Source organism: Salmo trutta, chromosome 34 (genome assembly GCF_901001165.1).
Source record: "Salmo trutta chromosome 34, fSalTru1.1, whole genome shotgun sequence".
In the NCBI taxonomy this organism is placed as follows: Eukaryota; Metazoa; Chordata; class Actinopteri; order Salmoniformes; family Salmonidae; genus Salmo; species Salmo trutta.
In genome coordinates, this window is record NC_042990.1 from 4,255,806 (window position 1) to 4,280,465 (window position 24,660).

A 24,660-nucleotide genomic window follows, 5' to 3' on the forward strand; every position below is an offset into this window, starting at 1 on the left:
GACCCACGTTGTCCGATTTCAAAAAGGCTTTACAGCAAAAGCACAACATTAGATTATGTTAGAGGAGTACATCGTAAAAGTATTCACATAGCCATTTTCCGACCAACCACATGCATCACAAATAACCAAAAAACAGCTAAATGCAGCACTAACCTTTGACAATCTTCATCAGATGACACACCTAGGACATCATGTTACACAATACATGCATTCTTTTGTTCGATAAAGTTCATATTAATATATGAAAACAGCATTTTACATCGGCGCGTGACGTTGACTAACTATTTTTCCTCAAATGCATCAGGTGAAACAGCGCTACAATTTACTAAATTACTATTCGAAAACATTTTTAAAATGTAATATTGTCATTCTAAGATATATAGATGAATATCTCTTGAAAGCACCTGTAATGCCAGATTTAAAAATAACTTTACTGGGTAATCATACTTTGCGATGAAAGGGGATGCGATACTCCTGAAAAATAGGCTAACGTTACAGGTCAGCGCCATCTTGGAACAATCGCATATCAAATCTAATCTTGTATATTTTTGAAAATATTTCCTTACCTTTGATTATCTTCATCAGAATGCACTTCCAGGATTCCAGGTCCACAAGAAATGTATTTTTGTTCGAAAAAGTTATTCCTTTATGTCCCAATAGCTTGTTCTGGTTAGGGCGTCCTGAAGGCTGCAACAAAAGTACTGTTGTGCGCGCGAAACCTCTCTTACCAAAAGTGATTTTTTTTACATTTAGGTTCGTTCAAACATGTCAAACGTTGTATAACATAAATCTTTCGGGCCTTTTACAACCACAGATCCTATAACATTCAAGGGGGACAATTTCATTGTCTTTCAAAACGTTTCGAAAGGTGGGGGTAGCCAGGGGCGCTGGCGTCATAATGCGTTCCATAGCCTCTCTTTCAGGCATTTTTCACAGTAGGAGACCCAAACCACTTTGTAAAGACTGGGGACATCTAGTGGAAGCAATAGGAAGTGCTCAATGAACCATAGCTCACAGTGTGAGTTATAGGCACAGCGCTGAAGTTGAGTCCGCAATTCAGAATTCCACATCCTGTTACGATCGGTCTCGGGGTTTTGACTGCCATATGAGTTCTGTTATACTCACAGACACCATTCAAACAGTTTTAGAAACTTTAGGGTGTTTTCTATCCACATATATTAATTACATGCATATCCTAGCCTCTGAGTTTGAGTAGGAGGCCGTTGAAAATGGTGTAGCGCCTCCTATCCTAGGCGACCGTCAAGAGGTTAAGGCCAGATTGTTCTTCAAGTACTGTAGTTCAAACGTTCTTCATAGATGACCAGCAGGGTCAAATAATAATGTGGTTATACAGGGTAAAACAGGTCAGCACCTCAGGAGTAAATGTCAGTTGGCTTTTCATAGCTGAACATTCAGAGGTAGAGAGGTAGAGAGGTAGAGAGAGAGAGGATCGAAACTGAAGGTCCATGACAAAGTATCACGTCCGGAGAACACACATGCCTCTTCATGTGATACATGATGTTTGGCTGTGATGTGCGAAGTGTTATCTAATGGGTTTGGTGATTGTTCTGTGTGAAGCCGTATTCTGCATTGCATCATGGAATGTGATGTGAAATCCCTGGGCCTATGGCTGTTGAAGCTACTCCACTGCACTGCTGCTGTGAGCAGGAGTGGGAGAGAAGCCATGCTTTTATTAGACTCTTCTTCTGTCACTCATTCTCCTGCCTCTCCATCTCAAAGGCTGCCAAATATTTTGAAGAGTGGTTAAAGAGGTGGCTGTGTGCACACACACTTAGACTCCAACTCTATTTACAGTGAGGGAAAATACTTATTTCCCTATTTAAAATGCAAATCAATTTATAACATTTTTGACATGCGTTTTTCTGGATATTTTTGTTGTTATTCTGTCTCTCACTGTTCAAATAAACCTACTATTAAAATTATAGACTGATCATTTCTTTGTCAGTGGGCAAACGTACAAAATCAGCAGGGGATCAAATACTTTTCCCCCTCACTGTATAGGTTTGTCTTATTCCAGAATACACCCATAATTGTGATCCACACAGTAGGGTTCTATGTTTTCCACTCTGTGATTAAAAGTAGTTCTCAGAATAGAGCATTTTTGAATTGCTAATTATGTTTGTTATTATGTAATATAAGAGGCATGCATCAAGATCTAAAGCATGGCAGATTGAGCTGCTGTGGAGTGTTGTGCTACTTGGGCCTCTAGTTCCTATGCAGGCTACAACATGTTACCACAAGAATACGTTCAGGAAATGTAGTATTCTTATATTTTATAGAGTACATTTACAGTGCAAAGCCAGTGGCATGTCGTCAGTAAAGATTGAAAAAGGTAAGGGGCCTACACAGCTACCCTGGGAAATTCCTGATTCTACCTTGATTATGTTTGAGAGGCTTCCATTAAAGAACACCCTCTGTTTTCTGTTAGACAAGTAACTGTTTATCCACATTATAGCATGAGTGGCTTTGTTTGACCGCTCTACCATAAAGGCCTGATTGGTGGAGTGCTGTAGAGATGGTTGTCCTTCTGGAAGGTTCTCACACCTCCACAGAGGAAGTCCGGAGCTCAGAGTGACCATCAGGTTCTTGGTCACCTCTCAGACCAAAGCCCTTCTCCCCCAATTGCTCAGTTTGGTCTGGCGGCCAGCTCTAGGAAGAGTCTTGGTGGTTCCAAACTTCTTCCGTTTAAGAATGATGGAGGCCACTGTGTTCTTGGGGACCTTCAATATTGCAGAAATGTTTTGGTACCCTTCACCAGATCTGTGCCTTGACACAATCATGTCTCTGAGCTCTACGGACAATTCCTTCGACTTCATGGCTTGGTTTTTGCTCTGACATACACTCTCAACTGCTGGAGCTTATATATTCAACATACAGAAAACATCTCAGAGGGTTGATCTAGCTGCAGATAGCTAATTCTCCTCTATGTGCTTTCCCCTTGCTGCTAATAAGCTCTTATCAATCTAACTAAATTAATAGAGAACATCTGGTTATCTGACGGTCTATGCAGCAACTATTGTATTTGAGACATGCTCTGGTTATTTTATAAGACAAGTTGTAAAGAACAAATTCTTATTTACAGTGGCAGCCTAGGAACAGCGGGTTAACTGCCTTGTTCAGGGGCAGAACAATAGATTTTTACCTTGTCAGCTCAGGGATTTGATGTAGCAACCTCTCGGTTGCTGACCCAACGCTCTAACCACAAGGCTATCTGCCGCCCCAAGTCCTGCTAACTCAAAAACTGCACAATAAATGTGTAACCAAGGGGGAACTAGTGCATTTCTCTGAGAAAAGCTGCTTCGGTGCTACCAATCATCCAAAACACTTGAAACTCTTGTAAAATAATTTGCATTTATTTGATCAAATAGACTTTGAAAGGGTAGACATGCAGAAATTCCTCTTGTCAAAAGTCTTGCTGTTACAAAAGTAGTTCTTCATGCTGCGTAACAGGTTACAGGTTCTTCTTGGTGAAGCGCCTGAATGGCTTCATCATTGCTGAAAAGACCCTGACAATCAAATATTGTTTTTTGATAGGCTGAGATATGGAGGGAGAAACCTCTCCAACTGGAGATTCAGCACCATGAGCCTCAATGTGTGGAGCTAGAAACACAAGAGAAATGGATGGGGAGAGAGAGAGAGAGAAATACAGTATAAAAACTTTGATAAATAACAGTGCAATGAGTTTGGTAGGCATACTCTATGTTTCTAACACACACCTAAACAAAACTACAAGCTATAGCAGAGCTCTAAATCTCAGTCTGTTCCTGGACTGAATGGCAGTCCTTTTTGTTTCCTCTCTTGGAACGCTAACAGGAGAAAGGTAAAGAAAATGGTACAGAGAATATATAAAGAAATGGAACACTTCTGAATCCAAGGCAACAATTTAGTGATGAATAAAAACATATTTATCTCATATATTTGTCTTATCATAGCCACATCAATAACATCAGCACCTAACTGGAACAAAAAACAAATGCTAACTCCCTGCTATACCTTGAAGTTGATCCTGAGTTTGGTCATTGAAAAGCAAAGGAAGCTCCTTCTTGCTTTCTGCTCAGCCCCCCTCTCTGTCTCAGCCTGGTCTGCTGGGTTTGTTGCAGCAGAAGCTGGTCTTGACGCCTCCTTGCGTCCCTGTACCAGCTGCTGGGTCAAGGACTTTACCAGGACTCTGTCAAATGCAGGGTCCTGGGAGGAAATAGCTGCTTGCAGGGTGTTATAAGAGCCAAACTCCTCCATCAAGTTTTTATGTACACCTCTGAACACCCTGTGGATGTGCAGGTTCTGGGAATATTCCTGTGTCCTGGAGAATCTGGATGCAGCACAGAACTCAGACAGGACTTGTCTGATGAGTTGCTGAGATGTTTCTGTCATGTCTGGTGCCTGTTGGAAGGGTCCATCTAGGGCTGAGGGTCTGATCTTCGATAGCAACCTTATCACCAGTACGGTGACCAAACAGATGACATCATCTTTGCTGGAGTCCATCAAGTACTGCAGTGGGAATGCAGTGGCACTGCTGATGTCTGGGCTGATTAAGAGCTCCCTCAGATGGCCAGAGCTGCTGGGGATGCTCACCTCCTTCTCTTCAATGTCAATCCCATCTCCCTTTGGTACCAAAGAGGTTCCCTTGCTGGTGAAAGATGGAGTAGTGGAGGATCGAAAAGAGGCTTTAGCACTCGGTGGTCGGCTGCTGTCAGTCATTGGACTGTTACGATGCAGGGGTTCATCTGTGTGTGCCATCATCTTTGTCCTTAGGTCACTTGTAGAAATCTCTGGCATTTTAGAGTCCCTGGTGTCGATGCAGGAGCTCCTGACGATGGGGCAGGTCAGATCAAAAGGCACTTCGTCAGGGATGGGAGTGCCAGGGAGGTTGATCTCTAACTCACACTCTGACCTAGGACCCTTTGAAGAGCTAGACAAGGAACTACGACCCTTCAAAGAAGTGGACAAAGATGAACAGGTTCTAGGGATGTCTTGGCAGACTTGTTCACTGTCATCCTCACTTTTCTCAACCTCCTTCAGCATAGTTCCTACCATATCGTTGATCTGAAGGAGCTCCCTGGAATCCTTAATTCGCCCTAAGTTTGAGATTTCACTCTGGATAGCAACCAGGATTTCCCCAAGGGTCTCTTTGGAAGAAGCATTTTCTGTCCTTTCGGATCCGGATGGCTTCAGCCCTGTGAAGAAATCCTTAAGTATGTTCTTCATATTGACGCAGATGGTCTTAGCTGTTGACCAAAGCTTCTCTTCTGATATTTGAACACTCAATTCAGTATCATCCAGTTGGGAGCCCCCGTGGGAGCACTGCAAAACTCTCCCACTTCTTTCCAGGAGCACAGTGTCAGTGGACTCATTTTTCTGGAAAATAGTCGCCATTCCTTTGACAAAGGTTTCCACTAATCCAGGGGCTGTATTCTGAGAGGACATGGAGACAATCTCTGATGGCGAGCTAGATGATAAGCCAGCCTGCAGACTTTTCTGAAGACCAGTATGGCTGATCTGTGTGATAAAGGAATGACTGGATCTCATCAGCACTTTACTCACTGCCTCTTCTGCCTGAGTCTGAAAGTCATTGCTAGAGAGCTTCTTAATGCTCTGAATCAGACTAGTAGAGGACTGTGTGATTCTGACACTCTCTTCTGAGCTCAGTTGAGAACATTGAGTACTCACACTCAAGTCTTCATTGGGTGAGGGTGACTGGGAAATAGTATAGTCATCAAGCTTTGATAGGACACCATCAACAAGCCAACAAGCATCTAGGGACTCATCAGATGAACTGACAACGGCCAAGCATTTACTCTCCACTTTTGATAACTCTGACTTGTAGATGGAAAAAACACTGCTAAGAACTTCTTGAGTGCTGTTATCCAGATTGGAGAGACAGAGAGCTGGTATTGGTTGGCTCTCACTGGGAACTCTACTAAGTTTGGTGCTGGGTAACTGGACCTCAACAGTTGAAACAGTTGCCTTTTCCAGGGTGTCTGAAGACTCCTGAAGAGAAGCATCCTTAGCCACACCTTCTTCTCGAGCGGATAGAGTTAAAAGGTCCCTCAGCTTTGCTCGTATAAGGCCATAGAGTGTGCGGGCTGGAGAGAAGGTTATCTTCTGTGAAAACCCTGTTTTGTGGTCATTTACAGGAACTGGCCAATCAACTGCTTCACATTTGCCTTCAAATGATGCTATCGTCTCCATGCCTCCCACAAATGCCTTAACAATCACTGTAGCAGTGGAGCTTACAGATGTCAGGGCTGTGCAGCTGGTATTCAGGGGAGCTTCAGTAAGGCTAGGAGCAGCACTAGAAGGCCTAGAGGAAGGAGCCACGCCAGAAGAGCTGCTGACTTTCCTTGTAAGGATGGTGCTCACCGCCTTGAGGGCTTTAGACTGAAAGTCAGGGCTAGAGAGGGTCTGAAGCTTTCTGGACACCACACTGCTAGAGGATCCAGTCTCTTTGAGAAAGTGAGTGGTCCCTTCTTTCCCAGATGGACACTCAACATCAAGGTCACATTGAAGATTGGTCAGAAATTTAGACCCCAAGATTGTCATCTTCTTGGCCAGATCCAATAGGATGTTGTAGTCCTGTGCCATTTTGTCCATTGTGCCGACAATGGCATTCAGCACATCATCGGTCACAGGGTCCATGAGGGGCTCGATAAACCCTACCCACTCTGGCTCAGACGTTTGGCTCTGTAGCTCGGCCAGGATCTGCACCGAGGCTACCCGAATGACCTCCTTGCCTGCTGCTATGTCCTGACTGTCCATAGGGGGGCAACTCCCCGAGCTGGCCTGAATGGCCACTGAGAGGCCAGAGTTAAGCTGGTGTACTACCTCTCCCGCGATAGCATAGCTCAACTCGGAAGAGCTGGAGGAGGTGGGGTTGGAGTGACCCTCAACCAGGGATATCAGGAGGCTCTCTTCCGTTACCCCAAAGAGAGCTTTCAGAGGCTCCTCCATGAGGGGAGCCTCTCTAGTTGCTGGCAAACTCTGCAATGAGGTCTGGGAACTTGAAGATAAACACACAATCACCACTTATGCCATGCAAATGTGACCAGCCAGCTGGTATCTAATCTGGGTCATTAGTGAGCTTGAAAATCAAATGAGAGCAATGATGGTTTACTTCTCATACCACCGTAGTTCTAGAAGCCTAAAGCCAACTGACACTATTTATTCATAGATTACTTTATGGCTAACCCAGTTAAAAATTACTTTCACCTGGACCCACCCCCTCAGGGGCAACATTTCTGACCAGAACTTCAAACTACAAGGTATGAATTCCAAGTTTAATAATTTATGATAAGTATGGGTCAGGTCTTGCAATTATTAAGTTGAAATATTGCTGTGAACATACCTCTTAGGCGACCAGCATGGTGATGAGGTTCTGCGAGTGGATTTTTGGCGGCACCCTGCACTGCCATTCCTCCTCCTCTCCTTAGTCCAGTAGTTCATCTCACTGATCAGCAGCCTTTTCTCTCGCTCATCCAGACTGCCTAAGGAATCCTCAGACCCTGTCAGAGAGCACTGGGATTCTGGGGAGGCTGCCCCACTCCTCAGGTCCACACCCATGATACGAGCTAGCGCTGGTAGGAGAATGCGGAGGGCTGTCTGGGTCACGACCTTAACAATCTTCAGACACAGCATGGAGAGCTGCTCGAATGTGAGCTATGGCCAACAAACAGAGTAATGTTTTTGTCAATCAAGCAATTCCATGACACCATTCCCTATATAGCGCACTACTTTTGACCAGACCCTTATGTGGAGAGACTTACGTTATTTTTCATGCCATGCTGAATCACTCTCCATTGGCTAGAGAAAAGAAAAGAAAGGAAACATATTTTAGCTGCACACTGGTGTTGAGTTAGTGGAGTCACTAGATAGCCATGTTAGGGAAAATAAAAGTGTATTTAATTAAGCTATTAGCAAGTACATGAGCCATTTTGTTCTTGATTTACAGGAAGAGTTAGGGGTGTGGTTACGGTGATGTTAGGGTTAGGTGTAGTGTTTGAAATCGCATTTGTGGTTAGAAGGTGCACTATGACTATAAATTCAGAGTTGTTGTATGTGAGGTTGGAGAAAGACATGGGACTTGCTCATCAGTTAGACTCCTCAGGAAGAAGAGGAGGATTGGGGCACAGCATGTCCCAATCTTGAGAGAAGGCATTAGAGTCCTCTGAGCCTCCTTCTCCAGCTGCTCAATGATAGATCCCCTTTCCCGGAAACCACACCCGGGTGTCTGAGAAGACTCTGGGAATCCGCAAAGAGAAATCTAAAGTTGAATCTGAACTTTATATCTAATTTCCTTCACCTTAAGTGATTTGATTGCACTGGACAGGTAAAAGCACATCTCTCTGCGGGCCTCCACTATATTGCTTTCACCTATATAGATACTATCTTCTCAGATCAGTGCTGATGAATTTGAACACAACCTGCACCCAACATGAAGTAATCTCGGACCTGCACCAATGCTGCTGTCCTCCTCCACGGAAGTCTTCTTGGCACTGCCACTGGACTTACGTTTAGCCAACATGACAACAGATTATAGGTCTCATAGCAGATCTTAGGTCAGTGTAGCGTCTCCTCCTAATGCTTTAAGGTTAGGATTTAGTGATAGTAAACTAATCCTAGATCTGTGCCTAAGTAGGCAGAGGATGTGTAAAGGACAGCATATTTCTTACCTTGCCTCCAGTCCTGTTCTTGTTGTTCTCATGTGTCTCTGTTTCATCCTTCATATTCTCCACAACTTTATTTTGATCATCCGGGGAATCCTCCCATTTCACGCTCTGGTGGATAAATGAGAGGTCAATAGCAGTCTTAGGTTGTGACTTCATAAAACAACTTATTCGCTCCTATTTTAAACAAAATGGCAATAGTGGTCAGATTTCAGTCCATGGATCAAACCAGTGAGACCTATTGCTGTGGTAGTGACCTACTATACTGTTAGTAATTTCTCCTCTAAACTCAAAATAGGCTAAATGAACCATACCTTGCTGTTGTCTGACATGATGTGTAGCTTATTGTTGTAGGCTATTTAGAGGTAATACTAAAATCTCCTTTGAAAAAACGTCAGTGAATCATCGGTAGACAACTGAAGTGAATGTAATACCCTTGTTTGAAGCAGGTATTGAGTTTATTTGTTATAATTAATTGGTTATATATTTAAAAGATGATTGAATTGCTCCTAAACTGTAATGTTGTTAATGCATTATGTTTTTTGTAGAAATATTTATTTAATGTATAAGTGTATAGTTCGTTTTACTTTGAAGTGTAAGTTTTGACCAATAAGGTCGCCTGTTAAGTTGTGGCCAATGGGAGTTGACCTGGTGAGCGGGAGGCCTGGGAAGAAAGGAGAGGGAAAAAGACGTTGATGAAAGGATGGACGTTTTTACCTTACAACGGTTGGTAAAGAAAAGTTATAAAAGAAGACGACAGAACTAGAACAAAACCCATACTTACTAAGACATATTTTATTTTATAAAAGAGTTGTTATAATTTTGTTAAAACTTAGTAAAGACTGAAGCTACCGTCTCGTCGTGGAGGTATTTGCAAGCATTGAGGTTAGCCTAGCATCGCGTGACACCGGGAGATAATTGCTTGGGAAACTTAACGAGTTCGTGTTCCCATGCGTAATCGGTTACGGCTAAGGAGTACTGTCTGCATGGGTAGCTGTGCTTGCCTTGGACTTTGTGAGGAAACCTGCACTGAACTGCCATATTTCGCTGAGGGAATATCTACCAAGCAGTGAGTAACCACAACGTGAGGTGCTTCAGGATATTTTTGGGTGTCGTCATTTTTTTTGAGCTCCAACGCGCGCCAACGGTTCATTTAAGCCATGGGTCGGCAACCCAAAATGTTGAAAGAGCCATATTGGACCAAAAAAAACAAAAAAATCTGTCTGGAGCCGCAAAAAATGAAAAGCCTTATATAAGCCTTATAATGAAGGCAACACATGCTGTAAGTGTCTATATTAGCCTACTATCAAAATGATAAGTAGGCTATAAATACATAATGAGCATTCATGATTAAACGTTTATTTTACCTGCAGCGCATCCTGGAGAGAATGACGCACCACGTGACTACTCTGCTGTACGATGGTGCTTTAAGTTTAACTTCCATTATAATATTAATGTATTATGTTTCGTTGCATTGATGAAATTATAGAAATACAATAGATAAATCAGATTTTTGATGTCATTTTTATTTTAGGATTCGAAAAAACAACAACAAAATGTGCAACGTGCATAATAGACCTCCTGTAATTTCATGGAAATAAAATGCAGTCCTTTTCAATCCTCAATAATACGATACAATCCTCTTCTCTTTTCCCCCTTATCTGGGCAACAGACAGAGTGCAATAAAACAGCATCCTTTTGAAAAGGTAAAGTATATAAAATTAAAATAATACAGTTTAAGTTCGATTTCTGTGCATTATCCTCTTCTCTTTAGTTTTGTGCAAATGTGCAAGGGTAAAATGCAGCAGCACCCTCTTCTCTTTTGACACGCACAATACAATGCAGCCATCCTCAGACCTGAGCAACAAAACACAATAATATCCCTATGTGTCATTCCAAATATATACTGACAAAAATTAGAAATCACTTTATAAAAACAGCCACTTTGTTACTAAATATGTGCCTATGACAGGATTGTGTTCTTACCCGTTTAATGTGACTTCTGTTTTCGGACATCACTGGACAGCTTCTCAACATCGGGCATGTAAAATGTAACTTTAATCTTCACGCAGGACTGCAAGCTCTCATCTGTGAGGCGGGTGCGGTATTTGGATTTTATGTAGTTCATGTTTGAGAATATCTGCTCGCACAGGTATGTTGATCCAAAGATGGATAATACTCCAAATGCATATTTCTTCATGTTCCTATAACTGTCAGGAAGAATGGAAATGTCTTTCCACGTTACTCTTTTTGTTATTTGACAACTTCTCATTACAAAGCAAACATGCAGGCAAGTCTTCCGCATTGGCAATGAAAGCAAATGATTCGGTCCAATAATTGTGGAATCCTCTGTTCTCCACAGCTATCTTTCTCTTTTTCCCTTTGGGATCCATGGCCCATGACACACCCGCCGGTTTGTTTGCAACAGCCACCTGTCTGGCACTACGCCGAGCTGAAAGAAACGTGTGTCGCAGGCTATGACGTAAATCTTCGTTGACAGAAATGTTGAAATTAAATATTTATTATACACATTTTTACAGCATTGGATAATAAATTATATTAAAACAAAAAATAAATTCACACCATCTTTTTCCATTTTCATATTTTTGAAAAAGCTCCAGGGAGCCACTAGGGCGGCGCTAAAGAGCCGCATGCGGCTCTAGAGCCGCGGGTTGCCGACCCCCGATTTAAGCAAACTTGAAATAATTTGGACTCATTGGGGTTTATTTTTTTTTCTTTTGATGTGTCTGAAAATGTATTTGTGTTTAAAAATGTTTTAATACACATATGGAACATTATGTATATTGTCTTGGTGGAGTCATTGATTGTTTCAATTTCATTTAATGCATGGGATGGTTTATCCTGATTCAATAACAGAAACCTATAATCATTTAATCTGAAGTAATACCCTATTGTCATAACCCTAGATAGTTTACAATAGGAATTCTTATTGGAGATGTCCTTCTCACCTAACATCCCATGCTACTGAGATACTCTGCATAAGTTAACCTGTTGGGGATAGGGGGCAGTATTTGCACGGCCGGATAAAAAACGTACCCGATTTAATCTGGTTACTACTCCTGCCCAGTAACTAGAATATGCATATAATTATTGGCTTTGGATAGAAAACACCCTAAAGTTTCTAAAACTGTTTGAATGGTGTCTGTGACAGAACTCATATGGCAGGCAAAAACCTGAGAAGATTCCTTACAGGAAGTGGCCTGTCTGACAAGTTCTTGTTCTTCTTGGCTCTGTTTATTGAAAACTGAGGATCTTTGATGTAACGTGACACTTCCTACGGCTCCCATAGGCTCTCAGAACCCGGGAAAAAGCTGAATGATGTAATTCCAGCCTCTGGCTGAAAAACATTAGCACGTTTGGATAGTGGCCGGTCAGAGTACCATCAGACTGAGGCTCGTGCACGAGGGGATCCCATGTTTTTATTTTCTCTCTCTTTGAACGTAAACACGCTTTCCCGGTCGGAATATTATCGCTTTTTTACGAGAAAAATGGCATAAAAATTGATTTTAAACAGCGGTTGACATGCTTCGAAGTACGGTAATGGAATATTTAGAATTTTTTTGTCACGAAATGCGTCATACGCGTCACCCTTTTTTACCATTCGGATAGTGTCTTGAACGCACGAACAAAACAGAGGATATTTGAACATAACTATGGATTATTTTGAACCAAACCAACATTTGTTATTGAAGTAGAAGTCCTGGGAGGGCATTCTGATGAAGAACAGCAAAGGTAATAACATTTTTCTTATAGTAAATCTGACTGGTCAGGGCTAAACTTGGTGGGTGTCTAAATAGCTAGCCCTGTGATGCCGGGCTATCTACTCAGAATATTGCACATAGCGAGTGCATAGAGGAGTTCTGTATCTATAATTCTTAAAATAATTATGTTTTTTGTGAACGTTTATCGTGAGTAATTTAGTAAATTGTTAGTAAATTCCCCGGAAGTTTGCGGGGGGTATGCTTTTTCTGAACGTCACATGCTAATGTAAAAAGCTGTTTTTTGATATAAATATGAACTTCATTGATCAGACATGCATGTAATGTATAACATAATGTCCTAGGTGTGTCATCTGATGAAGATCATCAAAGGTTAGTGCTGCATTTAGCTGTGGTTTGGGTTCTTGTGACATTATATGCTAGCTTGAAAAATGGGTGTCTGATTATTTCTGGCTGGGTACTCTGCTGACAGAATTTAATGTTTTGCTTTCGTTGTATAGCCTTTTTGAAATCGGACAGTGTGGTTAGATTAACGAGAGTCTTGTCTTTAAATAGCTGTAAAATAGTCATATGTTTGAGAAATTGAAGTAATAGCATTTCAAACGTTTTGAAAATCGCGCCACAGGATTCAACTGGCTGTTACGTAGGTGGGACGATTTGGTGCCACCTAGCCCATAGAGGTTAAAACTGCAGAATAAATTCTCCACAGCTGTTATGGTAGCTAGGTTAATTTAGCGAGACATGGACAAATCCAACACATAGCGTTTCTACTGAGTCCTGCTTAGAGGTGATGACTGTCATGTTGCTAGTTGTAATGACGCTTTTAAAACAAGAATAGTTATTTGTAATTGCTCTGGGAGCTAATTATTGCAGAGTCCAGCTACACATCCTGCTCGCTGGGCTCATTATGGACAGCCAACGAGCAGCTCAGGTGAAAAAGTCAGCCAGATCTGATCCCTATAAAATACATGCTACTAGGCTCCTGTAGCAACCTGCCGACCTGCACAATCCTCCATGGCACTAATGTTACACGCGCAGTATGGTATGCTAACATCCCACAACAATTCCACAATTGGAATTACTTGCCTAAAAGTCCAATCATACTTATTTTCTAATATCAACCATAGTTTCTGCACTTAAGGCAGACTTGCCATTAGAACAAGATGGAATTAGGAAAACTCTAACGCTCGTTAAACGTAGGCTAAAATGAACCTTACCTGGCTGTCGTCAGCCATTATGTGTAGCCCGTTAATTAAGTCTATGCGCCTCTGATACTGCAGCTGTTCTGATAGGCTACTGTAGCTGCTCTGTAACTGTTAAACTAGTCTAATCTAATCTTATCCGTTGAAAACCCGTCAGTGAACCGTCCTCAAACACAATGAACTGATGTCAATATGGACATTAACCTTCACATAAGATATCAAATACATGACGTCAGATATGCCTAGAGGTATTGTTGACTTAATCAGAATACATATCATAGTGTCACAGTACGTGCTGTTGACAGCCTAGCCCCTGAAATCTGTTGTGAATGTATAGTAATGTTTTTACAATTGTATAACTGCCTTCATTTTACTGGACCCCATGAAGAGTAGCTGCTGCAGCTAAAGGGGATCCATTATAAATACAAATACAAACCCAATGCACCATGATAATACATGCATCAACTTGTTTTGACATATCACATGGGATATGACAGTTCCTGATTCTGAGATACTGTAAATCAACAGACCTTGAGAGGAGATAAAACAACATCTGTTGATCCATTTCACAGGTTTCTGGTGGTTTCTAAGCATTCTACATGTGTTGGGGAAGGAGGGTGGGATCTCTCCAGAGCATCTAATTACATCAATCATGTCTTGCCATGCATGTGATATGAGATAATGTTATGCACCACGCAAATATACATTGCCTAAGGCTGCAGTGCTATACTCCATGGAGACAGTGCTCATTGTTCATTTTACATGATGGATATATGCTACTCCATTTCATACAATCAATCGTCAATCAATCAGTACAATTTATTTATAAAGCCCTTTTTACATCAGCAGATGTCACAAAGTGCTTATTTAGACACCCAGCCTAAAACCCCAAATAGCATGCAATGCAGATTTAGAAGCACGGTGGCTAGGAAAAACTCCCTAGAAAGGCAGGAACCTAGGATGAAACCTAGAGAGGAACCAGGCTCTGAGGGGTGGCTAGTCCTCTTCTGGCTGTGCCGGTGGAGATTATAAGGGTACATGGCCATTAAGGCCAGATTGTTCTTCAAGTACTGTAGTTCAAACGTTCTTCATAGATGACCAGCAGGGTCAAATAATAATGTGGTTATAGAGGGTAAAATAGGTCAGCACCTCAGGAGTAAATGTCAGTTGGCTTTTCATAGCCGAACATTCAGAGGTCGAGACAGCAGGTTTGGTAGAGAGAGAGAGAGGGAGAGAGAGAGGTGGGGGAGAGGGAGAGAGAGAGAGCGAAGATCGAAACTGAAGGTCCATGACAAAGTATCACGTCCGGAGAACACACATGCCTCTTCATGTGATACATGATGTTTGGCTGTGATGTGCGAAGTGTTATCTAATGGGTTTGGTGATTGTTCTGTGTGAAGCCGTATTCTGCATTGCATCATGGAATGTGATGTGAAATCCCTGGGCCTATGGCTGTTGAAGCTACTCCACTGCACTGCTGCTGTGAGCAGGAGTGGGAGAGAAGCCATGCTTTTATTAGACTCTTCTTCTGTCACTCATTCTCCTGCCTCTCCATCTCAAAGGCTGCCAAATATTTTGAAGAGTGGTTAAAGAGGTGGCTGTGTGCACACACACTTCGACTCCAACTCTATTTACAGTGAGGGAAAAGTATTTGATCCCCTGCTGATTTTGTACGTTTGCCCACTGACAAAGAAATGATCGGTCTATAATTTTAATAGTAGGTTTATTTGAACAGTGAGAGACAGAAAAACAACAAAAATATCCAGAAAAAAGCATGTCAAAAATGTTATAAATTGATTTGCATTTTAAATAGGGAAAATTACTCAGATCAAACAAATCAAACCGTTGTAATATAATGAAGTGTAATATTACCTGTGGAGCGAAGCGAAGTGCGAATGCTCGCTCCAACTAGCAACATGACAGTCAGTCACCTCTAAGCAGGACTCAGTAGAAACGCTATGTGTTGGATTTGTCCATGTCTCGCTAAATTAACCTAGCTACAATAACAGCTGTGGAGAATTTATTCTGCAGTTTTAAGGGATCTCTCTGAAGGTTTTAGATGATACAGTGGAACTTCGTCCTCTGGATGAAGAACTATACATCTCGGCTTGGCTTCATTGCATTATTGCTTGGGAAACGTTGACATGCCCTTTTTGTTGACGGATGGATGAAAATAATGTAATTATAGTATCGTTATACATAGGCTAGCAAGAAAATCCGCATGAGATACCCATAGAACTGAGCCCTGCTCCATTTCAGCACCAGGTGCTGCCCAGGCTCGAAACATTTCAGCACCATGGCACGTTCCCCTGACGCCTAGAAACGTGTCAGCTCTATGCAGCGGACAGCTCCATAATGCTGAAATAGTTAAAGCCCCCTAGAACGTCATTGATTGTAAATTATTCTAAGTGCAAGTGGTTATAATTTATTTCATGTCCTAGTTTTGCAGCTTTGCAACCTCAGAATTATAGCTAATGGATTGCAGCGAGTTACGTTTTTGTGCATGGTGATGAATGAGGATGCTTGATAAACCATAAATTAAACGCAAAAACGTGCACTTACAAATATTTTCGTTTGGCAGAACTTTGACAAGCTATGATCTGTTTTCTAATGACATTGACAATTCATATAGACATTAGACTTAGGCCTAATTGTGACATCATGTGTGTATGACATCTTTGAGGAATGCCCTTGCTTCAGCCAATCGGAATCGAGTATTCAACAATGCTTTGGCATAATTCAAGGACGTTCATATTCACTTCAGTTGTCTGCCGATGGTTCACTGACGTTTTTTCAAAGGAGATATTAGTATTACCTATAAATAGCCTACAACAATAAGCTACACATCATGTCAGACAACAGCAAGGTATGGTTCATTTAGCCTATTTTGAGTTTAGAGGAGAAATTACTAACAGTATAGTAGGTCACTACCACAGCAATAGGTCTCACTGGTTTGATCCATGGACTGAAATCTGACCACTATTGCCATTTTGTTTAAAATAGGAGCGAATAAGTTGTTTTATGAAGTCACAACCTAAGACTGCTATTGACCTCTCATTTATCCACCAGAGCGTGAAATGGGAGGATTCCCCGGATGATCAAAATAAAGTTGTGGAGAATATGAAGGATGAAACAGAGACACATGAGAACAACAAGAACAGGACTGGAGGCAAGGTAAGAAATATGCTGTCCTTTACACATCCTCTGCCTACTTAGGCACAGATCTAGGATTAGTTTACTATCACTAAATCCTAACCTTAAAGCATTAGGAGGAGACGCTACACTGACCTTAGATCTGCTATGAGACCTATAATCTGTTGTCATGTAGGCTAAACGTAAGTCCAGTGGCAGTGCCAAGAAGACTTCCGTGGAGGAGGACAGCAGCATTGGTGCAGGTCCGAGATTACTTCATGTTGGGTGCAGGTTGTGTTCAAATTCATCAGCACTGATCTGAGAAGATAGTATCTATATAGGTGAAAGCAATATAGTGGAGGCCCGCAGAGAGATGTGCTTTTACCTGTCCAGTGCAATCAAATCACTAAAGGTGAAGGAAATTAGATATAAAGTTCAGATTCAACTTTAGATTTCTCTTTGCGGATTCCCAGAGTCTTCTCAGACACCCGGGTGTGGTTTCCGGGAAAGGGGATCTATCATTGAGCAGCTGGAGAAGGAGGCTCAGAGGACTCTAATGCCTTCTCTCAAGATTGGGACATGCTGTGCCCCAATCCTCCTCTCCTTCCTGAGGAGTCTAACTGATGAGCAAGTCCCATGTCTTTCTCCAACCTCACATACAACAACTCTGAATTTATAGTCATAGTGCACCTTCTAACCACAAATGCGATTTCAAACACTACACCTAACCCTAACATCACCGTAACCACACCCCTAACTCTTCCTGTAAATCAAGAACAAAATGGCTCATGTACTTGCTAATAGCTTAATTAAATACACTTTTATTTTCCCTAACATGGCTATCTAGTGACTCCACTAACTCAACACCAGTGTGCAGCTAAAATATGTTTCCTTTCTTTTCTTTTCTCTAGCCAATGGAGAGTGATTCAGCATGGCATGAAAAATAACGTAAGTCTCTCCACATAAGGTTCTGGTCAAAAGTAGTGCGCTATATAGGGAATGGTGTCATGGAATTGCTTGATTGACAGAAACATTACTCTGTTTGTTGGCCATAGCTCACATTCGAGCAGCTCTCCATGCTGTGTCTGAAGATTGTTAAGGTCGTGACCCAGACAGCCCTCCGCATTCTCCTACCAGCGCTAGCTCGTATCATGGGTGTGGACCTGAGGAGTGGGGCAGCCTCCCCAGAATCCCAGTGCTCTCTGACAGGGTCTGAGGATTCCTTAGGCAGTCTGGATGAGCGAGAGAAAAGGCTGCTGATCAGTGAGATGAACTACTGGACTAAGGAGAGGAGGAGGAATGGCAGTGCAGGGTGCCGCCAAAAATCCACTCGCAGAACCTCATCACCATGCTGGTCGCCTAAGAGGTATGTTCACAGCAATATTTCAACTTAATAATTGCAAGACCTGACCCATACTTATCATAAATTATTAACTTGGAATTCATACCTTGTAGTTTGAAGTTCTGGTCAGAAATGTTGCCACTGAGGGGGTGGGTCCAGGTGAAGGTAATTTTTAACTGGGTTAGCCATGAAGTAAAATAAATGCTAAATGACTTAAATGTAAATGTACAACTGACTAGGTATCCCCCTTTCCCTTTACAGCTGACTAGGTATCCCCCTTTCCTTATACAACTGACTAGGTATCCCCCTTTCCCTTTACAACTGACTAGGTATCCCCCTTTACAACTGACTAGGTATCCCCCTTTCCCTTTACAACTGACTAGTTATCCCCCTTTCCACCAATTTGTAAGTCGCTCTGGATAAGAGCGTCTGCTAAATGACTTAAATCTAATGTAAATGTAAAGTAATCTATGAATACATAGATCAGGTAGGTACATGCCTTTCAGAATTAATCATATTCTGATGTCATACAAACAACAAAATCTGGCAAAACTCGTGTCAGTTGGCTTTAGGCTTCTAGAACTACGGTGGTATGAGAAGTAAACCATCATTGCTCTCATTTGATTTTCAAGCTCACTAATGACCCAGATTAGATACCAGCTGGCTGGTCACATTTGCATGGCATAAGTGGTGATTGTGTGTTTATCTTCAAGTTCCCAGACCTCATTGCAGAGTTTGCCAGCAACTAGAGAGGCTCCCCTCATGGAGGAGCCTCTGAAAGCTCTCTTTGGGGTAACGGAAGAGAGCCTCCTGATATCCCTGGTTGAGGGTCACTCCAACCCCACCTCCTCCAGCTCTTCCGAGTTGAGCTATGCTATCGCGGGGGAGGTAGTACACCAGCTTAACTCTGGCCTCTCAGTGGCCATTCAGGCCAGCTCGGGGAGTTGCCCCCCTATGGACAGTCAGGACATAGCAGCAGGCAAGGAGGTCATTCGGGTAGCCTCGGTGCAGATCCTGGCCGAGCTACAGAGCCAAACGTCTGAGCCAGAGTGGGTAGGGTTTATCGAGCCCCTCATGGACCCTGTGACCGATGATGTGCTGAATGCCATTGTCGGCACAATGGACAAAATGGCACAGGACTACAACATCCTATTGGATCTGGCCAAGAAGATGACAATCTTGGGGTCTAAATTTCTGACCAATCTTCAATGTGACCTTGATGTTGAGTGTCCATCTGGGAAAGAAGGGACCACTCACTTTCTCAAAGAGACTGGATCCTCTAGCAGTGTGGTGTCCAGAAAGCTTCAGACCCTCTCTAGCCCCGACTTTCAGTCTAAAGCCCTCAAGGCGGTGAGCACCATCCTTACAAGGAAAGTCAGCAGCTCTTCTGGCGTGGCTCCTTCCTCTAGGCCTTCTAGTGCTGCTCCTAGCCTTACTGAAGCTCCCCTGAATACCAGCTGCACAGCCCTGACATCTGTAAGCTCCACTGCCACAGTGATTGTTAAGGCATTTGTGGGAGGCATGGAGACGATAGCATCATTTGAAGGCAAATGTGAAGCAGTTGATTGGCCAGTTCCTGTAAATGGCCACAAAACAGGGTTTTCACAGAAGATAACCTTCTCTCCAGCCCGCACACTCTATGGCCTTATACGAGCAAAGCTGAGGGACCTTTTAACTCTATCCGCTCGAGAAGAAGGTGTGGCTAAGGATGCTTCTCTTCAGGAGTCTTCAGACACCCTGGAAAAGGCAACTGTTTCAACTGTTGAGGTCCAGTTACCCAGCACCAAACTTAGTAGAGTTCCCAGTGAGAGCCAACCAATACCAGCTCTCTGTCTCTCCAATCTGGATAACAGCACTCAAGAAGTTCTTAGCAGTGTTTTTTCCATCTACAAGTCAGAGTTATCAAAAGTGGAGAGTAAATGCTTGGCCGTTGTCAGTTCATCTGATGAGTCCCTAGATGCTTGTTGGCTTGTTGATGGTGTCCTATCAAAGCTTGATGACTATACTATTTCCCAGTCACCCTCACCCAATGAAGACTTGAGTGTGAGTACTCAATGTTCTCAACTGAGCTCAGAAGAGAGTGTCAGAATCACACAGTCCTCTACTAGTCTGATTCAGAGCATTAAGAAGCTCTCTAGCAATGACTTTCAGACTCAGGCAGAAGAGGCAGTGAGTAAAGTGCTGATGAGATCCAGTCATTCCTTTATCACACAGATCAGCCATACTGGTCTTCAGAAAAGTCTGCAGGCTGGCTTATCATCTAGCTCGCCATCAGAGATTGCCTCCATGTCCTCTCAGAATACAGCCCCCGGATTAGTGGAAACCTTTGTCAAAGGAATGGCGACTATTTTCCAGAAAAATGAGTCCACTGACACTGTGCTCCTGGAAAGAAGTGGGAGAGTTTTGCAGTGCTCCCACGGGGGCTCCCAACTGGATGATACTGAATTGAGTGTTCAAATATCAGAAGAGAAGCTTTGGTCAACAGCTAAGACCATCTGCGTCAATATGAAGAACATACTTAAGGATTTCTTCACAGGGCTGAAGCCATCCGGATCCGAAAGGACAGAAAATGCTTCTTCCAAAGAGACCCTTGGGGAAATCCTGGTTGCTATCCAGAGTGAAATCTCAAACTTAGGGCGAATTAAGGATTCCAGGGAGCTCCTTCAGATCAACGATATGGTAGGAACTATGCTGAAGGAGGTTGAGAAAAGTGAGGATGACAGTGAACAAGTCTGCCAAGACATCCCTAGAACCTGTTCATCTTTGTCCACTTCTTTAAAGGGTCGTAGTTCCTTGTCTAGCTCTTCAAAGGGTCCTAGGTCAGAGTGTGAGTTAGAGATCAACCTCCCTGGCACTCCCATCCCTGACGAAGTGCCTTTTGATCTGACCTGCCCCATCGTCAGGAGCTCCTGCATCGACACCAGGGACTCTAAAATGCCAGAGATTTCTACAAGTGACCTAAGGACAAAGATGATGGCACACACAGATGAACCCCTGCATCGTAACAGTCCAATGACTGACAGCAGCCGACCACCGAGTGCTAAAGCCTCTTTTCGATCCTCCACTACTCCATCTTTCACCAGCAAGGGAACCTCTTTGGTACCAAAGGGAGATGGGATTGACATTGAAGAGAAGGAGGTGAGCATCCCCAGCAGCTCTGGCCATCTGAGGGAGCTCTTAATCAGCCCAGACATCAGCAGTGCCACTGCATTCCCACTGCAGTACTTGATGGACTCCAGCAAAGATGATGTCATCTGTTTGGTCACCGTACTGGTGATAAGGTTGCTATCGAAGATCAGACCCTCAGCCCTAGATGGACCCTTCCAACAGGCACCAGACATGACAGAAACATCTCAGCAACTCATCAGACAAGTCCTGTCTGAGTTCTGTGCTGCATCCAGATTCTCCAGGACACAGGAATATTCCCAGAACCTGCACATCCACAGGGTGTTCAGAGGTGTACATAAAAACTTGATGGAGGAGTTTGGCTCTTATAACACCCTGCAAGCAGCTATTTCCTCCCAGGACCCTGCATTTGACAGAGTCCTGGTAAAGTCCTTGACCCAGCAGCTGGTACAGGGACGCAAGGAGGCGTCAAGACCAGCTTCTGCTGCAACAAACCCAGCAGACCAGGCTGAGACAGAGAGGGGGGCTGAGCAGAAAGCAAGAAGGAGCTTCCTTTGCTTTTCAATGACCAAACTCAGGATCAACTTCAAGGTATAGCAGGGAGTTAGCATTTGTTTTTTGTTCCAGTTAGGTGCTGATGTTATTGATGTGGCTATGATAAGACAAATATATGAGATAAATATGTTTTTATTCATCACTAAATTGTTGCCTTGGATTCAGAAGTGTTCCATTTCTTTATATATTCTCTGTACCATTTTCTTTACCTTTCTCCTGTTAGCGTTCCAAGAGAGGAAACAAAAAGGACTGCCATTCAGTCCAGGAACAGAATGAGATTCCTTCTACTGATGGACATTGCATAGGTAAGGATGTTTTAGAGCTCTGCTATAGCTTGTAGTTTTGTTTAGGTGTGTGTTAGAAACATAGAGTATGCCTACCAAACTCATTGCACTGTTATTTATCAAAGTTATTATACTGTATTTCTCTCTCTCTATCTCTCTCCCCATCCATTTCTCTTGTGTTTCTAGCTCCACACATTGAGGCTCATGGTGCTGAATCTCCAGTTGGAGAGGTTTCTCCCTCCATATCTCAGCCTATCAAAAAACAATCCTTGATTGTCAGGGTCTTTTCAGCAATGATGAAGCCATTCAGGCGCTTCACCAAGAAGAACCTGTAACCTGTTACGCTGCATGAAGAACTACTTTTGTAACAGCAAGACTTTTGACAAGAGGAATTTCTGCATGTCTACCCTTTCAAAGTCTATTTGATCAAATAAATGCAAATTATTTTACAAGAGTTTCAAGTGTTTTGGATGATTGGTAGCACCGAAGCAGCTTTTCTCAGAGAAATGCACTAGTTCCCCCTTGGTTACACATTTATTGTGCAGTTTTTGAGTTGGCAGGACTTGGGGCGGCAGATAGCCTTGTGGTTAGAGTGTTGGGTTAGCAACCGAGAGGTTGCTAGATCAAATCCCTGAGCTAACAAGGTAAAAATCTGTTGTTCTGCCCCTGAACAAGGCAGTTAACCCACTGTTCCTAGGCTGCCACTGTAAATAAGAATTTGTTCTTAACAACTTGTCTTGTAAAAAAAGAAAAATAACCAGAGCTTGTCTCTAATACAATAGTTTCTGCATAGACCGTCAGATAACCAGATGTTCTCTATTAATTTAGTTAGATGACAGTTCCTGATTCTGAGATACTGTAAATCAACAGACCTTGAGAGGAGATAAAACCACATCTGTTGATCCATTTCACTGGTTTCTGGTGGTTTCTAAGCATTCTACATGTGTTGGGGAAGGAGGGTGGGATCTCTCCAGAGCATCTAATTACGTCAATCATGTCTTGCCATGCATGTGATGTGAGATAATGTTATGCAGCACACAAATATATATTACCTAAGGCTGCAGTGCTATACTCCATGGAGACAGTGCTCATTGTTCATTTTACATGATGGATATATGCTACTCCATTTCATACAATCAATCATCAATCAATCAGTACAATTTATTTATAAAGTCCTTTTTCATCAGCAGTTGTCACAAAGTGCTTATTTAGACACCCAGCCTAAAACCCCAAATAGCATGCAATGCAGATTTAGAAGCACGGTGGCTAGGAAAAACTCCCTAGAAAAGCAGGAACCTAGGAAGAAACCTAGAGAGGAACCAGGCTCTGAGGGGTGGCTAGTCCTCTTCTGGCTGTGCCGGTGGAGATTATAAGCGTACATGACCATTAAGGCCAGATTGTTCTTCAAGTACTGTAGTTCAAACGTTCTTCATAGATGACCAGCAGGGTCAAATAATAATGTGGTTATAGAGGGTGAAACAGGTCAGCACCTCAGGAGTAAATGTCAGTTGGCTTTTCATAGCCGAACATTCAGAGGTCGAGACAGCAGGTGTGGTAGAGAGAGAGAGAGAGAGAGAGAGGTGGGGGAGAGGGAGAGAGAGAGGTGGAGGAGAGAAAGAGAGAGAGGTGGGAGAGAGAGAGAGAGAGAGGTGGGAGAGAGAGAGAGAGAGGTGGGGGAGAGGGAGAGAGAGCTGAGGGAGAGAGAGAGAGAGAGCGAAGATCGAAACTGAAGGTCCATGACAAAGTATCACGTCCGGAGAACACACATGCCTCTTCATGTGATACATGATGTTTGGCTGTGATGTGCGAAGTGTTATCTAATGGGTTTGGTGATTGTTCTGTGTGAAGCCGTATTCTGCATTGCATCATGGAATGTGATGTGAAATCCCTGGGCCTATGGCTGTTGAAGCTACTCCACTGCACTGCTGCTGTGAGCAGGAGTGGGAGAGAAGCCATGCTTTTATTAGACTCTTCTTCTGTCACTCATTCTCCTGGCTCTCCATCTCAAAGGCTGCCAAATATTTTGAAGAGTGGTTAAAGAGGTGGCTTTGTGCATACACACCTAGACTCCAACTCTATTTACAGTGAAAAGGATTTGATCCCCTGCTGATTTTGTACGTTTACCCACTGACAAAGAAATGATCAGTCTATAATTTTAATGGTAGGTTTATTTGAACAGTGAGAGACAGAGCAACAACAACAAAAATCCAGGAAAACGCATGTCAAAAATGTTATAAATTGATTTGCATTTTAATGAGGGAAATAAGTATTTGACCCCTCTGCAAAACATGACTTAGTACTTGGTGGCAAAACCCTTGTTGGCAATCACAGAGGTCTGACCTTTCTTGTAGTTGGCCACCAGGTTTGCACACATCTCAGGAGGGATTTTGTCCCACTCCTCTTTGCAGATCTTCTCCAAGTCATTAAGGTTTCGAGGCTGACGTTTGGCAACTCGGACCTTCAGCTCCTTCCACAGATTTTCTATGGGATTAAGGTCTGGAGACTGGCTAGGCCACTCCAGGACCTTAATGTGCTTCTTCTTGAGCCACTCCTTTGTTGCCTTGGCCGTGTGTTCTGGGTCATTGTCATGCTGGAATA

The 24,660-nt window shown here is 42.9% G+C and overlaps 1 protein-coding gene and 1 long non-coding RNA gene across 5 annotated transcripts; one reads left to right on the top strand and one right to left on the bottom strand.

Moving 5' to 3' along the window:
- Window positions 1–10,186: 10,186 nt before the first annotated feature.
- On the bottom strand, window positions 10,187–10,724 carry LOC115173361 (uncharacterized). The gene is made up of 2 exons (XR_003871594.1): window positions 10,668–10,724; window positions 10,187–10,538 (listed from the first exon to the last, which is right to left on the bottom strand). It is a non-coding gene; the product is annotated as an uncharacterized LOC115173361 (long non-coding RNA).
- Window positions 10,725–16,061: 5,337 nt separating this feature from the next.
- On the top strand, window positions 16,062–22,516 carry LOC115173354 (uncharacterized). Of its 4 annotated transcripts, XM_029731357.1 has the most exons (9): window positions 16,062–16,489; window positions 16,693–16,797; window positions 16,952–17,018; window positions 17,229–17,382; window positions 17,667–17,703; window positions 17,811–18,121; window positions 18,811–21,814; window positions 22,002–22,083; window positions 22,249–22,516. In XM_029731357.1, exons 1-9 carry the CDS (start codon window positions 16,472–16,474, stop codon window positions 22,395–22,397), a joined length of 3,927 nt encoding a protein of 1,308 aa, XP_029587217.1. In that variant the 5' UTR covers window positions 16,062–16,471; the 3' UTR covers window positions 22,398–22,516. The 4 variants fall into 4 exon arrangements, with proteins under 4 accessions (XP_029587217.1, XP_029587214.1, XP_029587215.1 ...); XM_029731354.1 differs by having other exon boundaries at window positions 16,062–16,797; XM_029731355.1 differs by having other exon boundaries at window positions 16,062–16,797; window positions 16,952–17,012.
- The last annotated feature ends 2,144 nt before the right edge of the window (window positions 22,517–24,660 follow it).